The 21630-nt window shown below is 43.1% G+C and overlaps 2 protein-coding genes across 3 annotated transcripts in view; both read right to left on the bottom strand.

The window, feature by feature from the left end:
- The window catches only part of srms (src-related kinase lacking C-terminal regulatory tyrosine and N-terminal myristylation sites), a 17606-nt gene extending 13709 nt beyond the window's left edge, over positions 1-3897 (bottom strand). Inside the window, exon 1 of the mRNA XM_008318952.3 lies at positions 2720-3897. Coding sequence (XP_008317174.1) covers positions 2720-3099 — 380 coding nt within the window. The 5' untranslated portion in view covers positions 3100-3897. The remainder of the gene's footprint in view (positions 1-2719) is intronic.
- Positions 3898-10937: 7040 nt separating this feature from the next.
- Positions 10938-21630, bottom strand: part of LOC103385166 (nucleolar protein 4) — an 83436-nt gene continuing 72743 nt past the window's right edge. For both annotated transcript variants that reach the window (XM_025058962.1, XM_008318955.3), the window contains exons 6-11: positions 14159-14634; positions 13114-13296; positions 12757-12945; positions 11975-12088; positions 11552-11783; positions 10938-11210 (exon numbers count right to left, since the gene is read on the bottom strand). In XM_025058962.1, coding sequence (XP_024914730.1) covers positions 10966-11210; positions 11552-11783; positions 11975-12088; positions 12757-12945; positions 13114-13296; positions 14159-14634 — 1439 coding nt within the window. In that variant the 3' untranslated portion in view covers positions 10938-10965. The remainder of the gene's footprint in view (positions 11211-11551; positions 11784-11974; positions 12089-12756; positions 12946-13113; positions 13297-14158; positions 14635-21630) is intronic.

The following is a 21630-nucleotide window of genomic DNA, read 5'->3' on the forward strand; positions in this document are numbered from 1 at the left end:
TTGAGGTATTTTTGGCTTTATATTCTCTTTTTAGGATTAAAAAAATACAGACCCAACACATTTCTAATAAATCTAAAGATTAAAGGACAAACAAAACACAGACTTTCCGAGTACATGTTATTTGAGACTTTTGCGAGGTTGTAATTTTCAAACTCTCAACATTAGGTCAATAACCACTGACTTTTCATCAGAGAAGCCAGCGCACAAATATCTCAGTTAGTGACCATGACAGTGACCGCTTCAGAAATCATCTGCACAGACACCTGTCTGTAGAGGAGCCACCGCTGAAGGCAGGAGCTCCAGACGAACCGCCATCAATCACGTGTTTACGATGAACCACTTTTAAGGATTCAATTTGACCCAAGACCTTCAGCCAATAGTCTGTTGGGAGCCGGGCGGGGCGGCTTCAGGACATTAAGGTGGACCTGACTGGTCCAGACTAACGTCAGACTCAGACGACACTAAATACTGTGTGACATGTGAAGGTTAGCGTTGTGTCAATACACTGTAGATAAACCAAACAAACTAACGCTCTGAGATTTGACCCAAGACGACCTACAAGACGTAGCAGCCGCTGTCTTCAATAAACCCCCTCATCATTAATGACTAATTGATCGTTTTTGTTTCACATTTCTCAATAGCTGAATCAGTTTTAACACTGCATTAAACCTAAACCCACGCCCGAAAGAGAAATATTTAGATAGAATTTTATTATTATCTCTGGAAACTTAAGGAAGTCATTTAGGAATGTGATTCAAGTCATCAGGCCGATAGTTTCTTCAAACACCGCCGCGAAGATTTCAGTCCAAAATGTTTTAGGTACTTTTTATGTTCTGGTTCCAAAATTCCCCGTAACGTCAGTGATGTCACTGTTGTCAGGCAGCTCCTCTCATCTCTGCTGTCAGCACTGAGTCTGACTGACAGTGGGACATGAGGACTCAGCAAAGTGAAAGGAGACATTGAAGTCAACCTTACAGAGAGAGAGAGTGGGGGAGAGGGAGGGAGAGAGAGAGAGAGAGAGAGAGAGAGAGAGGTCTGCTGAAACATGAGGATTGTTCCCTGTGGTTGAATGAATAATGGAGGACCTGCAGCTGCAGAGCATCGACCACATGAAGGCTCCGAGCTACATTTAGATCCATCCTGCTTAAGCAGCAGCAGCAGCAGCAGCAGCAGCAGGAGCAAGTGGTTGTTCTGGCCTTAGAACATTGTTCTGGAGGAGAACCTGTGGTGGCCTCCAGAGCTGCTCTCTGTTATGTCTGCCTCAACATATGGAGCAGTGGAAAACCCAACACTCTACGTGAAGTCATATATTGGCCTCAGAAATATATTATAATTCATCGTTTGCCCAGATCTGTGAAATCACTCAGTACATGGAGCTGAACACAGCCATTAGACCAGTGCTTCTCAAATACTGGTGCGGGGGGGGGGGGCGGGGAGAAAATATCTTAAAATGGGCATAAATGTATTACCGCTGTAATGATAACAAGCCTCCAGTCACTAGGTGGCAGCAACTCATACAGCGGTTTGTACAGATAGAAATATACGTTATATATATGTTATCGGGTTCTTTATAGTATTTTGACATCAGACTTAGTTTGGGAGCGATCTGCAGCCTTGACACGACCGGCGTCACACAGCGTTTATAAAAATAAATATGGACGCTACACCTGTCAGCGTGAGAAGCTCTGGACTTTTCGGTCTAAAGGTCGGATGCTAAGGGAGGGAGGGCAAAGTAAACCATAGAATCTAGCACGGTCCCTTCATCGTGTCGGTGATAAATGTTTTTGTAACTCATGACTACAAGTCGTGTCAGTGTCTGAAGGTATTAACTGACTGTTGTCGAGTCTTCAAATGTAAGTTTGAGTCTGGTTTGAGTCAAGTCCGAGACCAGGCTTTAGATTTTAAAGTCTACGAACAAGTCACAAGTCTTGGTTGAGTCTGCGAGGTTTTTAGTCATCGACAAAGTCACTGAATACAGGTTTGAATTAAGTTGCCGTGGTTTCAGGTCAGTTAAAAAAAAAATCAAAAATAGTGTCGAGCACTGCTGCTCTCGTCCAAGTCAAGTAAAGTTTCAGTCCCACATGAGTGACATTGACTGATAATAGTTCTGTAAACACACATCTGTGTAGTCAAGTATCATCTGACCTCTGAAGAGTCTGAAGGAAAAAAATGTGGCCTATTGTTCTACATCCCACACTGTGGCAATAATGCTGTGTGGCCCACATTTGGTGGCCCACATTTCTGACATCACTCGTATACCTAAACACTGGGTTATAATAATAATAATAATAATAATAATAAACATTTTCATGACTCTTGAAAAAACAAACCCCAGTTAATGACCCAGTGTTCCAGAGGATGTAAGAACTCTGACGTCACTGATGGATCATCACATTTACACTAAATCACACAGACGTTTGTCTTTGGGTTATTAATGAATTAATTAGTTGAGAGAAAATGTACAGTGTCACACTGGTATGATAAATTCTCTGGTTTTTAAACCAGAAATACATTTCCAAAAAAAAAACACATTTTAATTCAGTTTCTGGCTCTGGAGGTCAGTGTTTGGACGTGTTTTGTTTCCAAATGTTCCAGAACCTTCGAACCCGACCATGACTGTGTGAGAGAGGAGACTGAAGTCCACATTAAAGTTGTATCAGTGGACTGCCGTGTCAGTGGATCAGTGGATCAGTGGGACAGGAGAACAGAAGTGACTCACTTGTGTTTGGCGAACTCGTCCTGCAGCAGAGCCACGTAGTTGGCGGGGATGAGCCCGGACTCCAGAGAGCCGGTCAGCTTCTTGGCCAGCACGTACTCCCCTCGCTTCTCGATCACCGACAGTTTGTCCCCTTCCCTCACCGTCAGCTCGTCGTCGCTGCGGGCCTCGAAGTCGAAGAGCGCCGCGTACAGCTGCACCTGCCGCTTCTTGGGCGAAGGGACGCGGATGTCGCCGGACACGGTGCGGATCTCGGTCGTTTGAGCCGCCGGGTTGGCAATGACATGGTTGTGATTCGAGACGTTTGGGTAGCGGAATTCTGGCCAGATCCAGTTCCAGAGCCGGCTGCAACACGGCATACACGAGCGACAGCAGTTCTCCATCCCGGCTCATTAAGGAGCGCGGCGGCGGCGGCAGGTTCGACTGGAAGAGAGAAGAGAAGCGGCGCCTCCAGGCTTTCTCAGTCTGCCGAAAACGGCCTCGTGAAGCCTGAGAGCCGCAGCCGGTCACTGCTCCGGTTCCGTCTTCTCTCTGCTGCTGTGGACAAAAACATAACGCAGCGCCAGCAGGAGTGGAGCAGGTGAGCAGGAGAAACCGGTTTGTCTGTTCACACCGAGGAGCCGTCCTCCGAGTCTGCAGTGCGCACCGCGGCTCTGAGAATGCGGAAACGAGGAATTGAGTCAGTCCAAGTCTGTGCATGGACAAAAGGATCGACCCCGAATCAACCGACACCTGGGGTGAGTGAGGCGAACGTTGCAGCCGCCGCTCGGGAGGAGGAGAGGCAGGGAGAGTGAGGGGTGAGGGAGAGGAGGCAGCGCTGTGCGTAAAAAGTTTGGGTTTGGCGCTCAGCAGTCAGCCCTCCGCTGCTGCTCACACATCTGCGCACTGGGAGAAGGGAGGGAGAGAGAAAGAGAGAGTGAAAGGGAGAGAGAGTGTGTGTGTGTGTGAGTGTGAGAGAGAGCGTAATGGTTGACGTTGTGCATACTGTATATTTAAACCGGTCCAGGTTGGAGTAAAGGTCGAGGGGATGACCCCCGGTTTGTCTCGGTGAAAATCGCTGATGCATGCTGATATTTTTAGTTTCTTTTCTTTTCTCCACATTAACACAACCGTCTCCACCTGTGTTTCATCGTCTGCAGGAAACTACAGGCTGGAACTAATTGGAGCTCGTGAACAAACTTAGACCACAGGGTGGAAAGAAACTGTGGTTTAAATTTGGTCAAATTCTAATTCTGTATTTAAAACGTTTTCACCTAAAAACTAAAGTTACAGAGGTTAGGAGTTATCTACATTTGGACTTTCTTGAGTTTCTTTTCAATATTTTAGATTGACCTTTCGTTTAGTCTTCAGTTTTTGAAAACACTTTCAAAAATATTCTCCTGAAATCATTGGTCAGAATCGGTTGTTTGCATCGGTTTGTTGATAGTTTTACAGCGTGGTGTCTAATGAAGAGACGTCCTGTTTGATAGCACACGTTTTATTAGTATATTTAGCTTTGTGACGTACAGCTGGGGGCGAGGGGAAACAAACGTAATCCAAAACAAACAAAACAAATCTTCACAATTTTTTTTCAAGTCCAGAAACATTTCAGCCGTAGCAGTGACATCACACCAAAGAAAGCTCTTTTTTTTTGTTTTCATCATTGGTTTCTTCGTCATGGTTCCAGTGATATGTTGTCGTTGTTTTTCAGCTAAACTAAAATCGCCGTCGCCGCTCCAACAACGTCGACAAAAATAAAATAAAAAAATCAAAGAAAAAAAAAAGCCCATTTATTTTCAAATGTCTTTTTTTTTCGTCATTCATCGGAGATGCGTCACATACATTAATAACACTTTTCTAAAGAAAAAAAATGAGCCACAGGTACTGGAGAAAAAAAAGGAATCCACTGTTTTATAATAACAAAAAACACAATAAATATAAAAAGAGTTTTTGATATAATTTATATGGTATCAAAGAGAGGGAAATGGGCCTTCAGTTCCAAGTGTTTTTTTCTTCTTTTTTTTTTTACAAAAGTGATGTCCACTTTTTTTCCTGAGGTTGACTTTTGTCTTCTGAAGTTTTAAAGTTTTGCTAAATATACTAATAGACTAAGAGACCCCACACACAGGGTCTGTAATGGCTTATCATTCACTGAGGAATCATCTCCACTGGATCCTGGGCAAACCAGTGGAGGGGTTCTGTGGCCCCGCTGTGATTTATGTGTTGTTGTTGTTGTTGTTGTTGTTTTTGTACCCCCCACTCCTCCCCCCAGAGCTGTGAAATGTTCTGACTCCCTTCCAAAGAAAAAACAACCAAAAAAACCAACCTGGTTCCTACAGGGACCCATTGTTTTCATCCTCCACCTGTATTCACCCAGCTGAGGTTTAACTTTGTTCATCTGAAGCACTTCACTGATTTACATTTATAATCCAGGTGGAAAAAACACCCCCCCTAATGGCTGAAATTAAAAATGTCAACGTATCCCTTTATGCGACAGACGTGTGTGTGTGTGTGAAATGTTAATAATAATAATTGTTCTCAGACCACGTCCCATTTCCCCTCAGTGTGTGAGTCAGGAGTCGGACAAAGTCAAATCAGGGAGGTGAGGGAGACAGAGAGATGAGAGGGGACGGAAAACCAGGAGAAAAACATCTGTACATGTAAACATCACATTTCCACTGAGTCAAACCATAAACTGAGCACAGGATTCTAACTGGGAGAAATTACAAAGCGTCAGCAGAGAAAATCAAGACACTGGTGAGTCTGTTCCAAAGTCAGCTGATGACATGAAAATAAAAAATAAAAATAGAAAAAATATACAGTATATGACTGAAATTCAAACAGAATCTAAAGCACCTCCAGACTGGAACGTATAAACCAGTAAAATAAAATGGCTCAGAGAGCTGCTTCAAAGCTGTACATCTGTTTTGATAGAAAAACTATCATAATAATAAAAAAAACTCCACCTTTTTCTTTCTTCCCTCAATCTTTACCTTCCTGTACATCTGTGTGAGTTTGAGCATCACATCTGACCAGAGTGGAACCAACTCTGCTGTGATCACCAGCAGGGACCAGAGCAGCAGCACCTTCACTGACAGGCTGTAGGACGCTGCAGCATGGTAAAGTAAATACAAGTGAATACTGGGCGTCTCAGCAGCACTGTGTACCAACTAACACTAAACCAAACCGAAGCCATGCTGTAATTAAAACAAAATTAAAGCTTTGTCTATTCTCAGTCCAACATCACTTAACTCTCATAATTTTGAAAAAAAAAAGGGTTTCATAAAGGCTCCTAGAATCCAAGTGAAAAAAAAACACTGAGAAAAATAGTAAACCAGTCAGTAAACTGAGTGAAACTGAACTGTGAGGCTGCTCTGGTCGACCGTGCGTTCGTTTACTTACGAGTATGGAATGTGTAGTTATCGACTTTTGGAATATTTTACAAAAAAAAAACTTTGATCCGGAAAAACTGCTTGACTTGCAAATACAAAATATATATAAAATAACAATAAAAAAGAATATGAACATTGTTAATAATAATAATGATATAAAAAAAATAGATAGAAATAGAAATGTCGAAGGAGTGTGAACTCTGTGTGACCAAAACAAACACTCAGATTATCCCCTGTTCTACTGTACACAACAGACAGACGGGACAAAGCCAGACAGAGAGCAAATTAAACAAGATTGTCATTTGCCTATTTTTTAAAAACTTTTTTTAAACAGTTGTTGTCATTTCTATTTTTTTTATCTGCTCTCTGGCTGTCTAACTGAGGTAAACTGACCTGGGCTGAGAAATCCTAACCTTGACCAACAGAGGGCGTGAAAACAATCAGTAAGAGAGCCCAGAGGATATTACTGATGTGCCCACTTTGACCAGCAGGAGGCGGAACTTTTAACCATAACAATGAATTTTGGCCATCTGCTGTGTTTGCCATTTCTTTTATACAAAAGCCAATAATTTGTTGGCAAAAAATAAATATTCATGGGACCGTCTCTTGTTTGATTAGACGATTTGTTCCGAGTCAAAGATCAATACGGCCAAAGAAAGACTTATTTAAATTAGAGCGAAAGAAAATGGACTAAAATTCACATCAGTGAAATAAATAAATTGCAAACTCATTACAGAGCCATTACCATGACGATCATGTCTGATGGTTGGATTTCCTTCACATCTTCAAATCAATTCTTTTTTCTCAAGATATTTTTTTCACAGTTACTGGAATGTTCTTCAGTCACATCTGAAGGAGGTAAAAACCAATGTCCCGTTTGTCATTGAAAGACAGCAAGAACTAAAGACACGCGTGGACCTAAGGAGTTAACAGAAGCTAACAGTCAAAACAACACGAGAGCCGCTGATGTGATTTAGATCGAGCTCAGAGTGAGTTTCCACAAGCAACTATTGATTTATAGGTTTCTGAACACCTGCACTGAGCTCGTGTGGACCAATGAGAGCCTCCGAAATGTGCTGAATCTTCACCAAACATTCGATGAGGCCGACTCAGCAGAAGCAGTGGCAGTTTTCAAACACAGTTAACAAACAGGACGAGAGAGCGAGAGAGAATGTTGTGATTGGAGCAGAAAATTTGGTGAACAAAAACAAAAACAAAAACAATGACTTGAAGTCACAGTGACATTTGACCTTCGACCTTTGACATATCTGTTAGGACTGAATGAGCCTTTGAAACCAAATCTGAGGACATACTCTCACAATGTTCCTGAGATATCACATTCACAAATATAGGGTGGACAAGTTGACGACACGAAACAAGATGTCTCATCACCAGAGGCGTAAAAGTGATTGTACCTCAGCACATGTCACAACATCAAATGAAATTTGTACAAATGTGAGATTTTTTTCCCGCTTAGTAAAAGGATTAGGAACTCAACTCAGCTGTGACGTCAACATTATATCTTTTTTTTTTTTTTTCATTTTTGCATATTCCACTAATTTCTGTCTTCTAAGGATCAGGAGAAAACGTTTGGTTTCCAAAAAGGGAATTCAACAATTGACAACATCAACACTTGACTTGTGTGGTGCTGATTTTGGACATCGATGTGGTCAACACGTATGAACAGCTGTCCTTTCTCCGTTCCCTGCTCTGTGGCCACATTTGTCCTTGACATTTTACCAATTGAGTAAACTGTTACTAAAACAAAGCAAGTAAAGACCAGTCAATGTTATGATTATCAACTGCATTGAATAATAATAACAATAATAAAAAAAAGAAACATCTCTCCATCCTCTTCAGTGCAAGTCCAGAGAAACTGAGGTCCCGTTTGGGGAAAATGCATACGTACGCAGATGACTGTTGCTTCGCTCAGTGTGCAAAACAGGAGCAAAAAAACAGAGCCACAACAGAAAAGATGACGCACAGTTCACACAGGATGTCCTCCAAGAAGATGCTAGCCAAATTAGCCTCTTTGTTCGTTATTTCAAAAAAACAAAAGCTCAGAAGAAATTATCAGGAGTGAAAGTATTTTCAGATTTTATATACTTTGTAAAATGTATCTACCAGCTGTTCCATCGGTAGATAACACTAATTTTAGCCATCAATGCTAGGACCTAACAACTGGTGCTGCTGTCACAGCTCTAAAAGAATACACTTTAACTGGTTCTATTGATTTCTTTCACATATATATGCAGTTGGAAAGGACAACTAGCCACACAGCAGTCTGTACAGTAATGTGGAGCTACAGCCGTTAGCTTAGCTAAGCATTTAATGGAAAATCAGTTGGCCGAGCTTTGTCTGAAGGCATCTACCATTACCTTTTGAGGTCAATGATTGTTATCATCTAAGTGTGAGGAAAAGTAAAGCCAGGGCAGCTGCTTTCCCAAAGTTGTTAGCTAATCTGACACGCTAGTGGCTAAACAAGAAGCAATGGAATGACATTTTTGAACTTTTGTGGGCTTGAAAAAAACTTCGACTGGTTCATCTCGAATCCCTTCATTCTTCAGGCGTTATGAGCTCTGCTCTCTGTTTCCTGACTACTAAGCTATTGTCATCTCTAGCTTCACCACTGAAACATCACCTCGCCTTCTCACTCGTTAGCCTACTATGAAGTGCTGTGATGAACTTGCAAACCAAACCTACCCTACGTCCTCTTTAGGGATAAAAACATAGACTAGGAACTTTTTAAAAACAAAGAGAGTTCACAGTTATAGAGTCACTAACCCACAATAAATACGTCCTGTCCAACAGAAAATCAACTAAATCACCAGCCGACCATTCTGAGAGCAGAGATACTGTATCAGTTAGAAGTCTGAGAGCAGAGATACTGTATCAGCTAAGTTAGAAGTCCTACTGAGTGGTTTTTGCTTTGTTTTCAGCCGCAGCTGCGGGAGGTCGGTCAGTCAGTCAGTCGGGTTTTAATGGGGCACTGCGGTGAGCTAACGCCCACCTGTGTTGAGGTTTCAGGTCTATGGCAGAAGGTCCGGTTTCTGTATAGCAGCAGTATCATGAAAGTTCATCAATATAACAATAATATTAATCATACTAACAACAACAGTAATGGCCATCTCAGAGTTTAACATACAAACACAGTAAGACAACGCCATCCTTTTCCTCCGACGCCTCACCGTACCAGGAAGAGGAGAAAGAAAAAGAAAAGGTTTAGGTCCATGATGGAGAAGTTTAGAGATAGGTCCAAAGGAGAAAAGAAGGAGAAGAGGAGGAGGAGGAGGAGGAAGGGGAAGTTAGGGTCCAAGAGTGATGCTGAGGTTTCGTTGGCATTACATCTACATTTGTAAAAAGTAGAACCGAGAGGTAAAGTTTCCATTTACAGACCATCCCTAATCAGACACACACACTCCAATACACTCACACCCATGAATCCACTCTGAGAAATACACTTCTTTCAACTTCAGCTCCGGTTCTTCTCAAGTGTCCAAGATGAACTGATTATTTACAGCAGCAAACAAACAAACAAACAAACGAACCTGCACGGATGAAAGAAAAGTTTTCAGTGTTTTTCGAACGTGTTTTTGAAATGCATCATGGTTTTTAACATTTAACAGGTCCTTCGTCTCAAGTGTCGTTGGATTCATTCGCCAAAACAAACAGACACCCTGAAGACCTCAGGTGGTAAAATAGAAGTGAACTGGCTTCTGTAGGGAATGTTACCGTTCACTTATTCTCTGTATGGTGTGTGTTTGAAATTGAAGTTGGCAGGCCTTGTCTGAGGTATTTTCTGTCGGTCAACATGGCGTCTTAGATGCATAAGTAGCAAGTTGCTCCCTGGGCAAAGGGGGTGAGGGCGGAGGGGGAGGTGAGTTTTTTTGGGGGGGACATTTTCAGGTGAGGGAAAAGTGCTGTAGGACACAGAGAGCGTATTTACAAGCGAGCACAGAAAGATTTTTTTTAAACAAAATTTTTTTTTTTTTTTCAAATTTATTTTCCAGTGTTTGTCCATGGACTCGCAACGTTCTCCGTCACTGGAGCTATCTTCCAAGACGAGTCAAACCGCTGCTTTCTTGTAGTCACTTGGGAGAAGTCCAAAAAAACCCCAAAAAAAGTGAGAGAAAAAAATAAGAAACACTCACTGGAACCCCAGGAAATCAAAGTGAAACCTCCAGACAAATGAAAAGCACTTGTCGTCGAGCGGAGGTCTTCAGTAGTACTAACTCAGGTCATCGTTATATATTATTATTTTTTTTAATCCTTACGATCAGGAGACAGTCATGTCAGAGACACCTGTCATTCAATCCTTCTCTCACTGTGGCTTCAACAAAACTCAAAATTCACTTTTCCTCCATTGAGGATAGTCAGTCTTTTTTTTCTTTTCTTTTTTTTTCTTTTTTAACAAACCACAGCAGCAGTCCGTCTTCTTCAGTCTTCTCCCAGTCCACTCCTCTCCTCCACACTCCTTCAGAGTGCAGTGCTGATTGTGAGGTGATTTCAGAAAGGACAGAAAAAGACATCTCCAGTCCAAGTGCTCTCCTCCTCAGGTACAAGTGATTCACTGAGGCTGTGGTGATTGTTTTGGAGCGGCAGGGGAGGAGGTCGTTGCTCCCCGGATCCGTTTTTCTACAAAACTTTAAAGTTTACAAAGAGAAGGCAGATGAAGAGGGAAAAACAGACCTCCGATCTGAGAGGGAAAAAAACGAAAAGGAGAGGAATTCTGTTGTCCATTTTGGACAAAGAACCACAGAGGGACGTAGACATTCACAAAATAAACACAGAGGGAAATTTGTGTGTGTGTGTGTCAGTGTGTGTGTGTGTTCCACCGCCTCCACTATGTGTGTGTGTTTTGGATGTGTTTCCCTCGGATCAGTTCTGCTGTAGTATGAGGTTCTCCAGCTCGTCTGCCGAGCGAAGCAGAAAGGCAGCAGACTCCCGGTAGCCGGCGATCAGCTGACGCACAGCTGTGATCTCCGGTTGGCTGAGCTGGGTCGAGGACCCGCCCCCTCCACCGCCTCCACTGCCTCGTCCGCCGAGGCTGTTGGCGGCGGTGGATGAGCAGGAGTTGCTAATGTTGGCAGAGGAGAGAGACTTCATGCTGAGGTCGGTGGGTCCTGAAGGAGACGCACAGAGAGGAGAAGACGTTATCAGAGCAGTGAAGGCATCAGTACAGGAGATGTGGCCCGTTTGGCTTTTTAATCCGGCTCGCCAAACTTGTCCAAATTATGTTATTAATTTCTGATTTTATCGTTATACTTTTGCCTTTTCCCTGCAATGCCAGCATTTCTCCATAGATGGTGTAGAAAAGGCTTGAAGCCTTTATGATTTTAGCATGTCATTTATTTTATTTCATATGAATGCTCCATCTACTGTGGCCAGCCAGGTTGCTAGAGATTTGCAGAAAATACAAACGTTAAAAGTTAACTAAACCTAAAACACCCTCTGCTGTTCCTACCATTAGTCTGTGCAGCAGTGCCGGTCGTCAGGGAGATGGGGTGTTGCATGGCAGCGCCCAGGCCCGGGTATCCACGGAAACCATAGCTTAAGCCAGCACCGTTAATGTAGAGCTGGGCGTCCTGGGAGGAGAAGGCAGATGTGGCCAGGGAGTAGGCGGAGTGGGCGAGGGACGCCGGCTCCCTCACACCTCCTCCACCGCTGGACGACTTGTCCAATGAGATCTGCTCATCCTGGGATGAGACAAACAGGGAATGAGTCACAACAAACAGGATATGACATCATAACACCTGTACATTCATTTAATTTTTTTATATTGTGGTGACATAATATAAAAATAATTTACAAAAGTAGAAGAAAACATTTCGTTTGGAGTTAGAACGACTGACGTTGTACATATTTCGTTACTGTATGACACACTGACATGATAGGCTTCCAGGCGCATCCTCTTTGCAGCGTTGCGTGATTCGTTCTCACAGGCAGCGGCCAGAATGTTCTCAGCCATGGCTGAGGTGAGGTGAGGTGGAGTTGGACGGGTCTGCAGACAACAAGGGCATTATGGGAATTCATTAAAAACATTACAGTTCCTACATGTATCCACAAAACCCAGGATTTCTGACTTAAAAATAATATAATGTAGTCATCCAATTTGTTTTGACATCATGGCAAAAATGAACTAATAATCGTGCAAAAAAAAACTCTAGAGCTCAAACACTTACTCACTGAGGCTGACATAAACTTCCTTTAAATATGCAGCACTGGTTTCTGCCTCCAGTTTAATAAAGACTTCGTTTTATCAACTCCAGTTAAAATATAACGCATCTCAGATGGGGATGGAAATGCAGTGATAGCATTTTTCACCACCGGGGGGCAGCAGTGACTCATTGACATGCCCCGGTTCCACCCATGATGTGAATTCTATCGTTACAATCCAACACTGGACTGCGCTTTTCTACTCTAATGAGTGACAACTGTAACGATCTTTTTAGTGACGTCACCGTTAATTCAATGTATGATTCATGAAGTGAAAAAATCAAAGTCCCCGTCTTTGTGATTCCCATTAGAATGACCTGATTAGCAGCAGAAAAGGCAAAAGCCAGATTGCATTGTGGGTAATATTGGTTCACTGGACTTGTGGCTGATCAACCAGACTGCAAACAACCAATGGTACTGCACGTAAACAACACCATACACGTGATACCGTACCTCCATGCCATTCTTCTTCATGCGTCGGCAGGATTTGAGGTAGGTACGGATACGCTTACGAGCGCGTTCCTGGAATTCTGGGAACTGTCTGCTGCAGGACTCAATAATGGCCTGGATCTTTTCCTTAGGCTGTTTGGAGATCGGCACCATCCGGTCCAGGTTCTCGTCCACGAACAGACGCACAAACATCTGTGGGAGACAAAATGTGTGAAGATGATGCTAATGCTGTTTGTGGACCACGCTCCTTCTATTTAATATCAGAGGCAGACACTAATATGAAGTCACATAAAGTGTTGGCCAACAACCACGCCCACGGTGTTGGACACGATCTGACCCGACCCCGTGTTCCCGTCTTACGTTGAAGGCCTTTAGTCTCTCGGGGTCCACTCCCTCCGTGTCGTTGATCTTGTCATTGTCATCGTGGTCGTCATGGTCGTCGTCATCGTCGTCAGGGCCCACCTGACGCCCCGTGGTCAGGTCCTCGGCACCCAGGTCCATCTTCGTGCTGTCGTAGCTGCCACCGGAGCTGTACTGAGGAGACTACACACACACAGTACACGCAGTACTTTCATGAATGATCAGTGAAAACATACAGTATCTCATTGCTGCACCGACGCTGATATTTGAAGCAGTTACACAAACAGTATCTCATTGCTGCACTGACGCTGATATTTGAAGCAGTTACACAAAGAATGTACATGTAACAGAGGTCACAAAACTGAGGGTTGCGGTACTTTTGTGTCATCTAAACAATATATATTTTACATTCTAATATTATTACATACATGTACATTTCTGTATTTATTTGGCGAGCAGCAGAGTGGTGGGATGATAAACTGGGGGAAGACATTTTTTTGAAAAGGCTCCTATATGATAAACAATGTTTTTAATTAAAAAAGAAGCAGCGGCTGCACTTCTGTGAAATACTTTACCATCAGTTTACAGTAACACTTCATATGCACATTGTGGGCTGAGGATATACATATTGTATACGGCTGCCCTTCATTAAATATGCATGTCTAAGGGATTTCTCCCACTGCCGTTATTAAAATGTCCATTTAATTCTCTCATCAATTTCACCCAAATTAGCTGCTGAAAATTGAAGCTCTGCTTTTGGGTATTAACCCAACGTCAGGTGGTGAATTCATACAGAATAAATGTATGTGTCAGAGCACATACGAAAAGAAGAGTAGAATAAACACATGTGAGTGAATGAACTTCAGTTCAAATAATAATGAAAAGCCAGAACAGATAATAATAAGGAAAGAAACGATGGAGAGGAGAAAAGAGAGGAAGAGGAGAAGGGAAGATAGAGAGAAAGAAGAGAAGAAGGAAGGGACAAATAAAAGATTGTGTGTATGTTCGTGTGTGTGTTTGTGTGTGTGTGTGTGTGTGTTCTCACCTTCCCCCCGTAGTCCCTGCTGTCTCGGTCCAACCGCAGCTCCGTGGAGTTTGTGTGGGAGTGTGTGTTTGGAGTGTGTGCATTGTGTGTGTGAGCAGTGTGTGTGTGTGGCAGTGGCAGGGCTGGGTGTGGAGCCAGGGGGGGTTTGGCCGCCAGCGGGTACTTCCTGCGGAGCTCCTCCGGCGCGTTGGGGTGCAGAGCTCCGAGCAGAGCGGCGGCTGCTGCGGACACAGTGACGGGCAGGTGAGTGGTGGGCAGCGGCAGACGCTGAGGGAGGGGGTCGCTCAGGTTCATCGGCTGCTGGTCCTCTGACGACGAGGATGAAGAAGTGGGCGTGCTGAAGTCGAGCGGAATGGGGGCGCCGTTGCCATTGAAGACCTTGGTTTCTCTGACGATGGCGCCATCCGTCACGGCGGAGGAGGGAGGGGTCAACGCAGGCAGGCCATTGCCACTGCCGCTCTCTGATGATGAATCATCTGGAGAGGAAGAAGAGGAAGAAGAGGAAGAGTTCAACCTGAGAGTCAGTAAATAATGGACAAACTTCACGTGTTCATGTTTTCATTCAGTCAACAGGAGGATAACACAGCCTGTGGTCACGGTCGTCACCATAGGTCTGTTCTCTGTTATTACTGTATGAGGTCACGTGACTTCATCAGGTTCCATTCTGCCCATGAAAATGTAAACAAAGTTATTCTGGTCATAAAAGAACATTTCCAACATCATGGCCCTCAATCGTCTGCATGTGACAGACGAGTACAGACACAGTTGTTGTTCTGGAACAACTGCTGGTCTAAAACAATGTGAACGTTGTGAGATAACTGATCAATAACTGCCATCAATATATAATCAATAATAATAAAAATAGGACAGAACTACAACACTGGAACTGAAATAAAAGCTATAGTTTCACAGCTTTACGTTTCATAACAGTTGTCATAATATTCAAATTCAATAGAATTTAATATTTATTTCTTTAAAATACTACATCATTATGTATGAAGTATATAAACCAAACTACATTTTGTGATTATTATACAAAAACACAATTTATAAAATCAAATCCGGATTATAAAAAAACCTTCTAATTATCTCTTTACAAAACTCCCAATAACGTGTTCCCGAATCATCGTTAAACATTAAAAGAATGTCCAGCAGAGGGCACAGTTTCCTCATAAATCTCTATCATCTTGCATTATACTTCCACATCGGCTGTAAGCCGACAACCCTTCAGAAAAACTTCTTAAAGTTTACTCTGTGGTTTTTAATCCATTGTTTTTCATGTTGACTTAAATGTTTCCTTAAATGTTTTTACTCAAAAAATAGAAACAAACTCCAGTGATCTGCACTCTGATGATTTGATTGGTGAGACAAACTTCCTGCTTTTGTTTCGGCTTCAGGTTGAGAAATGCGGCCAGGAAACTTAGTCGGCTTTTTATACAGTGTCTGTGCAATAGGAAACTTCAGCGTCGGCTTTTTATACAGTGTCTGTGCAAAAGGTCAAAGGTCATGGTGATGTGACAGCACCTCTGAGATGATGAATCAACAAGGACTGATCTGATCGTGGCTGGTCTGTGACAACAACATGACAATTTTGTGACCAAATCTTATTATTAATTTATTTTTTTCAGAATTCAGATATTTTTTTTTTCTTGGATTTTAACGTATATTACCCCAAGTCACATACAACGTTCAGAGCAGCGTTGTGACAGATTAGCGTCTTCGTGGATCATTTTTAGTCTTCGTGTATGAAATTATAAACTGAAATCCTACGTTTGATCGTGAAGTTTGTCTTCATCAGATAAACAAACTCAGCTAGCTAACTCTGCTAATACTGTACACAGTACTGGGGTTGTTGTTCCACAGTGGCTAACGTTAGCCGTAAGACAGTTAACTCTAATGACACTAAATCTAATGATAATATAGCGCTGGTGTTAATCGCCTCAGTATTTATTGGTGAAGCAGCTTCTTCCTCTTCCCCACTGTCTGTATCTCTTTTAAGGCAGACAGGATACTAAATAAGTGATCATGGAATAAATGGTGTGTGCCGAGCTGGCTGGCGTACAGGATGGATGGATGCCCGTCTGCCTGCGCCTGTTAGATTTTATTGTTCTGGAGAGACTACAGCACTCTGTCCCGGCCAAACACATATACTACAGCCTGTCACTGAAGCACCGGGAGGAGAAGACCACGACACCTTCTCCACGTCTTAACCTGGTTATATCCAGGTTTTTAAGGATTTAACCAGGGTCAAAAGATGAACACAGCGAGTGATTAGATCGGTAGGCGTGAAAATAAAGAGAATATTTTCATTTTTTGACCAGATGTGGACAATAAAGTGACAGACAGGCATACACAGAGAGAAAGACGGATCAATAGATAAAAAGATGGATAGATATAGATGGACAGAGTGGGGGAGAGAGTCAGAGAGTCGAAGATGCTATCGACTGTGCCGTACGTTCAAAGAGGAAGGGAGATGGAGGGGTGGAGGGAGGGGTAGATCCCAAACCACTGCATGAGCAAGAGGCAGATATGGGTAGAGCGGCACTGAGGGCAATGTACTGTGGAGAGAGAGAGAGAGAGGTACAGCCAGGCAGAAGGAAAGAGGTCAGGAGGGGGGTGAGAGGAGGAGGGGGGGAGTGGTCGGGAGGTTTCGGTGAAGAGGAGGAGGAGGGTCATGGCTCGGGGGTGGGGGCAGCAGGAGTGGAGTGGAAAAAAGATGAGGGAGGAACGAGATGCACAATGTAAAAAGGGGGAAGGGAAGGGAGGAGAGGAGAGAAAAGGATGGGAGAAAGGAGACGAGCACGTGGAGAGATTTTTGAAATCTTCCTCAGAACGTCCGACATTAGATCACATGGTTTAAAGGAAGTCTCCATACGTGACCTGAGAACATCAACTCCAGCAGAACTGGTAGAGTTTCTGAAATTGTTTATATGAGATTTTTTATAAAAAAAGGAAAATCAAAATTAGTCTTCAAAACAAAAGGAAAATTAATGTGTGTGTGTGTGTTTGGCACAAAAGTGATGACTCTTTCACATCCTCACAGGATGAAGAGTGTCCGACTCTCTTCTCCGCTGGGCCACAGCACAACTGTATGACACGGGTGTTGAGGAGGACAATGAAAGTCAGGGACAACAAGTCGTTCCCGTGGGCCTTCATCCATACTGTACTCTTTCAATATTCCTCTTCTAAGGAGTCCAGATTCATTCTGGCTTCGTACAGTTATCCGTATATGCAGACGACCTCCTGATATGCTGCTCTCGTCAAAAAGCAAAGTCGAACATTTACCTCTCCGTACAGTCGGTCCACAGGCTGGAGATTAATCACTTGAAAAGCCGGCCATAAAACAGCTCATGAAACAGTATCATTCACTTAAATTCGTTTCCCTCCACGTGACAGTCATGACACCAAAGTTCAAGAGTTATGATGCAGATAAAACCGACTCATTCAGTCTCGCAGACGAGTGCGGCAACAATGTGCTCATTCATGCACACGACGTCCACATACGTCCACCGCTCCGTGTTCACATCTGCCGTGGAGTCTCGACTTTTGTCGTGTTTATAAATGCACGGTGGTGCTCGTCGTTAAAGTCAGTAATCGTCTGCAAAGAAAAACAGCAAAGGCCTAAAAGCTTCCGAGCAATAATCACTGAAGTGACATTATTTAACGCTTAATGCTATTGTGCGTCACTGTCACTTCCGAACACAATTGTTTACGCTCTTTGACATCAGTCGTCTTTGTTCGTGTCTTTATTTAAAAAGTCACAAATGAGTGTGAAGACGGGAAAAACCCAGACACAATAAATCAGGATTACAGCAACAGAAACATGGTTTCTTCAGCCTCAAATCATCTTTCCTGTGAAGACCCAGCCTTTACTAGATGCCCCTAACTTAGCGTCACTTTCTGACACAACGGTTTCCTGATTAGTGTGAATCACACTATAACTAACTGTAAATGGTAACAGGTCGGAAAACGTAGAACTCTTGGACCTCCTGTTCTTCTGCTGAAACCTCCTGTGGGGGAAAGACAAGATTTTTTTGGGAAACCTTAAACTCAAACTCTTCCAACTGTGTTCACTCTCTCCTCCTCCTCCTCTTTCACTCCTTCATCACCTCCATCACAGCAGGAGCAGAGTGGCTGCCATGCATGGTATTGTTTAGTGTTTTGCTCAAGTCCTTAGGGCACACGAGTCCCCGCTGTGTCTGAGAGGGCAAACGCCTCCTTACATCAAGGACACAATCACAAACACACGCACACACTGTCCTGTCCCCAGGTGAGTAAACGTGCAGCTAAAAGCCGTACACCCCCATAGTGAAGCAGGACAGGTGGAGCAGGACCGTCAATCATCTTACTGTCCATAATCCATAGGGAGGAGGAGGAGGATGCTGCATTAGCTGACCTGGCAACCTATATCCCCATCACTGCATGTGTATGAACATATATGCTGCACTGTGTGTATGTATGTGTGTGTGTGTGTGTGTGAGAGAGTGTGTGAGAGAGTGTGTGTAGATGTCACCGCGGGGGAGTCCAAGACCAGGTGCGTTTCTGCATCTTGCACATTTCTGGGGTTTTTATGACATGCGAAGGCCAAACTGACGGTCAAGCTGTTAGCTTAAAGTGCTGTACTGTGAGGGTGGGGGAGAGGGGGGAGGAGGTGGGGGAGCGAGAGGGGTCTGGACGGTACATGTGGCGTCTTTAAGCCTGAATAAATCACGGTGATCTCGGTCTTTTCTCTGCACTTTAGTGTGCTCCATATTTTAAAAAAGGTTGGAAGCTCATTTACATTTTTGTCATTTAGATAATTGTGTGAACAAGAGGATGAGGGCCGGGAAAAAAGACGGGACTATGTGTGATTTATGCAAATTATATTCTAAATTACCAATCTGGGTGTAACGGACTTGTTCTCTGTAGCAGGATAAAACTGAGGGTGAAATTCTGGATTTAGAATATTCTACATTATAATTGATTCTTAACTACAGGCAGATCTGGCAGAATTTGACTTAATATTTTAAAAGTGTCACTAAGACACTGGAGTCTGGAAAAAAAAAGTTCAATAATGTCGAACAGACAGCAGGACATGGACACAGAGAGATAAAAAAAATAAAAATCTCCTCTCGCTGACATTCACTTTTTTGTACCAACCGATGTGAACACTGACGGGGAAATAAAACAACATCACCGGGTGAATAATTTAGCTCGTGAGATTAACCGTCACAGAGGGAAGTGAGTTAAACGGCGATTTAAGAGAAAAGGCTCCAGTGATGGACCACAACAGTGGGTTTTTTTTTATCCAGAACACAGCGATGAAGCAGTCGAGCTCCCGTCGAACGCCACGTGTTGTGTCATTTCTAATCAACCAATGAATACACACGCAGCAGCGAGACACCGCGCGCACTGGCCCTTTAAATTAAAACGGAAACATACATCACCTGAGTGTTGGCTCTGCACAGATGCATGGTCCAGTCAATATGATTTAATAATCATCAGATCACATTTTACATCTCAGCTATGCACTGGGGGGGGGGGGGGCACAAAAACAAAACAATGGCTCTTTTGTTGTGGGGGGGTCATTGACTTAAACAGGGGGAGGGCAGATTAAAAACCCCGGCATTAATTAAGCAGATTGTTTCTTTAATGTTGTGGAGGAAAGGCCGCGTAAACAGCATTCAGGGGGGGAGGGGCATAACCCCTCCAAACACACACACACACACACTCCTCCACGGAGGTGAAAACACTCCCAGTGCTCACGGACCATACATTTATTTCTCCTCCCGTCACGTCTCTTCTCCCGTGGCCAGAATTCCACATTTTATTTAATATTTATTTATTTAATTTTCACACCTCATATTAATATTTGAAACCCATCGTCTGCAGCTGTTTGTGCAGTGATAAATGAAAAACATGATGTTCAGTTTTCACAGACGAAGCGACATGGAGAAGGACGGCCTGGATGAATGAGGATCTCAAATCTGCACACACACTACCTTTACATACACCACTGATATTTTACGGTTGATCGAAGTAGTGAGAGTAAAAACAAAAGTGAATGTTTCTCTCACACATCAGCCGGTGACGATCAGGGAGAACGCCAATGTGACAGAAATACATGTAAAATGATAAAGTCTTTAAAAACCAGCAGGCCTCCCACGGCAGTCATTTTAGCCACTTAGCCTTAGCCTCATGTATAATGATGTATCGCTGCTAATGTCACTCGACGACCTCCACTGAAACACACACAATGTGACCTCTTGTCTTTGTTCATACTCATATCACACATGTGAATAGGGAGGTTTGTCCTATTCTGTCACGCTGGCTGTATCATAGGACCCTGTGTGTGTGTGTGTGTAAGTGTGTGTGTGTGTATGATCTATGCGTCAATGGAGTCACATGGTTGCATGGTATAGGATACAGCAATGACTCCTGGGAGATTCTGTGGCCTGTGTTGTGCTTTGTCTTAAACTTGTTTCTGGCTGAACCTCCAGTCTTCACTGTTCTTTACAGAAAAACTGTCAAACCAACGTTCTTTGAGAACATCCAGGTAAAAAAGAATGATTTTTTTGAAGTTTAATTAAAAAGAAACAAAAAGAAGTGAAGTATTTTTTTTAAAAAAAAACAAGGTTTTTCATTTAAATGGGTGAATTCAAAAATGTCACGCGGTGCAATCTCGGCACTTTTATAAAAATGTTAAAAAAAACTAAAAAAAAAAACTATGAAAGGCAACAAATCATTGATGGTCCTTAGAATTTCTGCTGATGACCTTACACAGAAACAAGTTTTATTTTTTACTGTTTTAGTATTTACTGTAGTTGTTTGGACCGTTAGCTAACGGGAAAAACGTGAAGACGCTCGAAAACTAACAGCGTAAAAGGCCACACCCCATCGTTATGTTTAATGGGTGTTGCCAAAATACTAGATATAAACCTCAATATATTTATATCTATAAATATATATTGTAGTGAGCAGCAGAGTGGTAAAAAGTTAGTGCTCCTTTATTAGGAGATATGTGGCTCACCTTTCCACTGGAGAGAGGCAGATAGCTACCACCTGCTCCTGTAAACACACCTGAACGCTGCGACAACAACGGACATTCAACTGCATTTTTGTTTTTTTTTTCCCTCACGGTTTGTTAAATCGACACAGAAGCTGTTTTTTTTTTCCTTTTTTTTTTTTCTGTGAAACGCGGTGGTTCTCGGGGCCATTTCCCAAAGAGCTTTTTCCTCTTACTGTTGCCTGATTCATGCCTGCGGACAGTTAATGAAGACAGACACACATCTTCAAATGAAGAAAAAAGATAACCGTGGTGCGTTATACATTTCTACAATTATCTGCCGGCTATTAAGAGCACTGAATCGATTTCTGTGTCATTAACATGGTGGGCGTTGTTGAGTGGACTGCAGAGGAGGAGAGGCAGGGAGGAGAGGAAGCAGCAGGGGAGAGGAAGAGGAGAAAGACATAAATATGGGAGGGTGAGTGGA

Source organism: Cynoglossus semilaevis, chromosome 10 (genome assembly GCF_000523025.1).
Source record: "Cynoglossus semilaevis isolate Cse_v1.0 chromosome 10, Cse_v1.0, whole genome shotgun sequence".
Classification (NCBI taxonomy): Eukaryota; Metazoa; Chordata; class Actinopteri; order Pleuronectiformes; family Cynoglossidae; genus Cynoglossus; species Cynoglossus semilaevis.